General features: G+C 49.2%; 1 protein-coding gene across 1 annotated transcript in view; it reads right to left on the reverse strand.

Moving 5' to 3' along the window:
* The window catches only part of LOC145338663 (uncharacterized), a 36,407-nt gene that overhangs the window by 14,020 nt on the left and 16,387 nt on the right, over window positions 1-6,000 (reverse strand). The window contains exon 6 of the mRNA XM_080183054.1: window positions 4,096-4,209. Coding sequence (XP_080039180.1) covers window positions 4,096-4,209 — 114 coding nt within the window. The remainder of the gene's footprint in view (window positions 1-4,095; window positions 4,210-6,000) is intronic.

Below are 6,000 nucleotides of genomic sequence, written 5' to 3' on the forward strand. Positions count from 1 at the left end.
ATCATTGCAGCCAAAATAATCTTTATTGACTTCTTTGCGAAATGCGCCACAGTCCTCATTATCATCCCAATTATCCGGTTGATTCGGCAGCCAATAAGAATCACTGGGAATGAGAGAAAGAATCAATGAAATTCCATCGAGACACAGGAAAATATTTCAACAAATCGACATCAATCCCCAACTAATCCCACTGTCCCACTCTCTCCCCATAGCCCAGTATCAATCCCCAAACTAATCCCACTGTCCCACTCTCTCCCCATAGCCCAGTATCAATCCCCAAACTAATCCCACTGTCCCACTCTCTCCCCATAGCCCTGTATCAATCCCCAAACTAATCCCACTGTCCCACTCACTCCCCATAGCCCTGTATCAATCCCAAACTAATCCCACTGTCCCACTCTCTCCCCATAGCCCTGTATCAATCCCAAACTAATCCCACTGTCCCACTCTCTCCCCATAGCCCTGTATCAATTCCCAAACTAATCCCACTGTCCCACTCTCTCCCCATAGCCCTGTATCAATCCCCAAACTAATCCCACTGTCCCACTCTCTCCCCATAGCCCTGTATCAATCCCCAAACTAATCCCACTGTCCCACTCTCTCCCCATAGCCCTGTATCAATCCCCAAACTCATCCCACTGTCCCACTCTCTCCCCATAGCCCTGTATCAATCCCCAAACTCATCCCACTGTCCCACTCTCTCCCCATAGCCCTGTATCAATCCCAAACTAATCCCACTGTCCCACTCTCACCCCATAGCCCTGTATCAATTCCCAAACTAAACCCACTGTCCCACTCTATCCGGGAGCGATGTTGGAACTCACCTCACTGGGGTCCCATCCACCCATTTCCAGTTTCCTTCACTCCCTCGATTTGTGAGTCCAATAAAATATTGTACATACTTGTTCGTCAAGGATTGGGTTACAAAATTCTGTAGAAGAAACAAGTTTGTGGAGTTAGTGTCACTGTCTCAACTCACACACACAGCTCCTTATCTCTGTGTTTACTCTGTATCTAACCCCGTGCTGTCCCTGTCCTGGGAGTGTTTGATGGGGGGACAGTGTAGAGGGAGCTTTACTCTGTATCTAACCCCGTGCTGTATCTGTCCTGGGAGTGTTTGATGGGGGGACAGTGTAGAGGGAGCTTTACTCTGTATCTAACCCCGTGCTGTACCTGTCCTGGGAGTGTTTTATGGGGACAGTGTAGAAGGAGCTTTACTCTGTATCTAACCCCGTGCTGTCCCTGTCCTGGGAGTGTTTGATGGGGGGACAGTGTAGAGGGAGCTTTACTCTGTATCTAACCCCGTGCTGTACCTGTCCTGGGAGTGTTTGATGGGTACAGTGTAGAGGGAGCTTTACTCTGTATCTAACCCCGTGCTGTACCTGTCCTGGGAGTGTTTGATGGGGACAGTACAGGGGTATATTTTCTCTCTAACACATTCTGAGAGATGTTGCCGTCATTCCCACCTTCTCCTGTTGTGTGTTGATGATGAGGAGGTGTGAATTTTGGGATTCACATTCTCGCTTTGCCGTGTCCCAGTTATCTTTATCGATTGAGAATCTGTAGCAGGTTTGACTGTGAAGTTTCCAGCCACTCGGACAGAGACACTCTGAGAAATAATAAAGATTTCATTCTGAGACGTACATTGGAACATTTGGATCAGGTAGAGGCCATTCTGCCCCTCTCTCTCACTCCCTGTCCACCCCACACACCATCGGCTGTGAGACTGAAACCTCTCCGCGTGCTTACCCCCACGGTCATCACCTCCTCGACAGAAAAAGACAATTATCCAGCATCAGACTTCAACCTACCCTGCTCTGGGAGGGAACGCACCATTGGCCTTTTCATACAGGAGTTTGGAATGGCAGCAAATAGTCAATGTTTTCACTCGGGATTTTGCCCTGTGGTTCTGACTTTCTCTGTTCCCTCACCCCCCTCCCTGCCCCCGTGCCCCCACACGCCATCTTATTTATTCTACAAACAGAAAAGGAGAGTGAACGAATAAACTAACCCTCTGAGTTCATCGTAATTCAGGATTCCTCCTGGAACAATTAATGGATAACTGGAATGGACCAAAACTGTGGGGGTGGATTCATAAAGGAGGGAGTCACAATGGAAAGCTCGTGTCTGTCCCTGGAGAGATGCTGAAGAGGGAATTACAGACACCCCACAGTGCTGAAGGAGGCCATTCAGCCCATCGAGTCTGCATGGACCCAAACCCCACCAAGGCTTTATCCCCATAATCACACGCTCAAACTGGACCAGATGCTGGGCACCACGACAGCTCAGTGACTGTCACTGTTCGCTGTGCAGACACATGGATTTGGGCCGGTGTCTGTGGGTGTTTGCACATTCTCCCCGTGTCTGCGTGGGTTTTCTCCGGGTGTTCCGGTTTCCTCCCACACCCCAAAGATGTGCTTTTAGGCTGATTGGTGTCACAAATTGTCCCTAAATATGTCTCGCCTCATTCTGGTTTCCAATGTGGTGTCCCAGAAGCATAGACAAGGGTCACGGGTGGAGAGGGGATTCACATTGTTGAAATGGCGGCGCGGGCTCGTTGGGCCGAAGGGCCTGTTTCCCGTGCTGTGTTGTTCTTTGTTTTTTGTTATTTGTATTGACACTAGCTCATCCCCCTGACATTAAGGGGCAATTTAGCATGGCCAATCCCCCTAACCTGCACATCTTTGGACATTAAGGGGCAATTTAGCATGGCCAATCCCCCGAACCTACACATCTTTGGACACTAAGGGGCAATTTAGCATGGCCAATCCCCCTAACCTACACATCTTTGGACACTAAGGGGCAATTTAGCATGGCCAATCCCCCTAACCTACACATCTTTGGACACTAAGGGACAATTTAGCATGGCCAATCCCCCTAACCTACACATCTTTGGACACTAAGGGGCAATTTAGCATGGCCAATCCCCCTAACCTACACATCTTTGGACACTAAGGGACAATTTAGCATGGCCAATCCACCCTAACCTACACATCTTTGGACACTAAGGGATAATTTAGCATGGCCAATCCCCCCTAACCTACACATCTTTGGACACTAAGGGATAATTTAGCATGGCCAATCCACCCTAACCTACACATCTTTGGACACTAAGGGACAATTTAGCATGGCCAATCCACCCTAACCTACGCATCTTTGGACACTAAGGTACAATTTAGTGCGGCCAATCCACCCTAACCTACGCATCTTTGGACACTAAGGTACAATTTAGCATGGTCAATCCACCCTAACCTGCACATCTTTGGACACTAAGGGACAATTTAGCATGGCCAATCCACCTAACCTACACATCTTTGGACACTAAGGTACAATTTAGCATGGCCAATCCACCCTAACCTGCACATCTTTGGACACTAAGGGACAATTTAGCATGGCCAATCCACCCTAACCTGCACATCTTTGGACACTAAGGGACAATTTAGCATGGCCAATCCACCTAACCTACGCATCTTTGGACACTAAGGTACAATTTAGCATGGCCAATCCACCTAACCTACGCATCTTTGGACACTAAGGGACAATTTAGCATGGTCAATCCCCCCTAACCTACACATCTTTGGACACTAAGGGACAATTTAGCATGGCCAATCCCCCTAACCTACACATCTTTGGACACTAAGGGACAATTTAGCATGGCCAATCCCCCTAACCTACACATCTTTGGACACTAAGGGACAATTTAGCATGGCCAATCCCCCTAACCTACACATCTTTGGACACTAAGGGGCAATTTAGCATGGCCAATCCCCATAACCTGCACATCTTTGGACACAAAGAGGCAATTTAGCATGGGCAGTTGAAATAAACATCTTGGGAGTGTGAGAGGAAAGTGGAGATCCCGAGGAAACCCATGCAGAGACAGGGAGAATGTACAAACTCGAGACAGTGACCCAAGCTGGGAATCGAACCCGGGTCCATGACAATCTCAGGCAGCAGTGCTAACATCAGTGCCACCCTCACAGACAACATGGGCAGAACACAACAAACTCCCGTCTCGAAGAGCTCAGAGGGGGGATGTGGGGAAAACGGGATATCAGGAATGTGGGGAAGGGGAGGGTTTGCTCTCAGACTCACCTGAGAGTTTTTTCAGGATATCGCAGAGAGACGAGGCTTTCTCCTGGGTCTGTGAAAGGGTCTGGGACAGGTTCTCAAACTTCACACGGATTTCAGATCGATTCCTCAGGAAGTCTGTCAAGGAAGTGTTCAGAGAATCAGTGAGATTGTCTGGGATATATCAGAGTGTTACAGTGAGGGGTGAGGGATATATCAGAGTGTTACAGTGCGGGGTGTGGGATATATCAGAGTGTTGCAGTGAGGGGTGTGGGATATATCAGAGTGTTACAGTGAGGGGTGTGGGATATATCAGAGTGTTACAGTGAGGGGTGTGGGATATATCAGAGTGTTACACTGAGGGGTGTGGGATATATCAGAGTGTTACACTGAGGGGTGTGGGGTATATCAGAGTGTTACAGTGAGGGGTGTGGGATATATCAGAGTGTTACAGTGAGGGGTGTGGGATATATCAGAGTGTTACAGTGAGGGGTGTGGGATATATCAGAGTGTTACAGTGAGGTGTGTGGGATATATCAGAGTGTTACAGTGAGGGGTGTGGGATATATCAGAGTGTTACAGTGAGGGGTGTGGGATATATCAGAGTGTTACAGTGAGGGGTGTGGGATATATCAGAGTGTTGCAGTGAGGGGTGTGGGATATATCAGAGTGTTACAGTGAGGGGTGTGGGATATATCAGAGTGTTACAGTGAGGGGTGTGGGATATATCAGAGTGTTACAGTGAGGGGTGTGGGATATATCAGAGTGTTACAGTGAGGGGTGTGGGATATATCAGAGTGTTGCAGTGAGGGGTGTGGGATATATCAGAGTGTTACAGTGAGGGGTGTGGGATATATCAGAGTGTTACAGTGAGGGGTGTGGGATATATCAGAGTGTTACAGTGAGGGGTGTGGGATATATCAGAGTGTTACCTACCCTGGATTCTCAGTCCTGTCGCAATTGCCAAAGCACAGATGAGGACAATGAGAGCGACCCGACCCAGATGTGCTGAATTCTTTGAGCATCTTCCACCAGCCGTTTCCTGCCTATTTTCATCTGGAATCGAGAGGTTGAGAAAGTTGGAATCTTGTGCTTATTTACAGGACAGAATCTGGTGACATTTCTACGCCACGGGGTTAGATACAGAGTAAAGCTCCCTCTACACTGTCCCCCATCAAACACTCCCAGGACAGGTACAGCATGGGGTTAGATACAGAGTAAAGCTCCCTCTACACTGTCCCCATCAAACACTCCCAGGACAGGTACAGCACGGGGTTAGATACAGAGTAAAGCTCCCTCTACACTGTCCCCCCATCAAACACTCCCAGGACAGGTACAGCACGGGGTTAGATACAGAGTAAAGCTCCCTCTACACTGTCCCCCCCATCAAACACTCCCAGGACAGGGACAGCACGGGGTTAGATACAGAGTAAAGCTCCCTCTACACTGTCCCCCCCATCAAACACTCCCAGGATAGGTACAGCACGGGGTTAGATACAGAGTAAAGCTCCCTCTACACTGTCCCCATCAAACACTCCCAGGATAGGTACTGTCTGTCTTTCTCTGTCCGTCTGTCTCCATCTCTCTCTGTCTCTCTCTCTCTCTCCCAGATCTGTCTCAGTTTAGCTTGAAGTTTTGCTGAATGACTTCCTCAAATCTTTCTGTCTCTGTGTTTCCTTTTCACACGGACAGTTCCCCCGGGATAAAGTGTGTGGTTATTCTGACTCTGTGTCCAGCAAGATCTCAGGATCGTTCTCTCACACCATTTTCACACACTTTCCGTCCCTCTCTCTCTCTCTCCCTCTCTCTCTCTGTCCCTCTCTCCCTCTCCCACCCCCTCTCCCTCTCCCCGTCCCCGCCCCCCCCCTCTCCCTCTCCCTCTCCCCGTCCCCGCCCCCCCTCCCTCTCCCTCTCCCTCTCCCCGTCCCC

This window comes from Carcharhinus amblyrhynchos, unplaced genomic scaffold (genome assembly GCF_965287045.1).
Source record: "Carcharhinus amblyrhynchos unplaced genomic scaffold, sCarAmb.v2.hapA chromosome_132, whole genome shotgun sequence".
Classification (NCBI taxonomy): domain Eukaryota; kingdom Metazoa; phylum Chordata; class Chondrichthyes; order Carcharhiniformes; family Carcharhinidae; genus Carcharhinus; species Carcharhinus amblyrhynchos.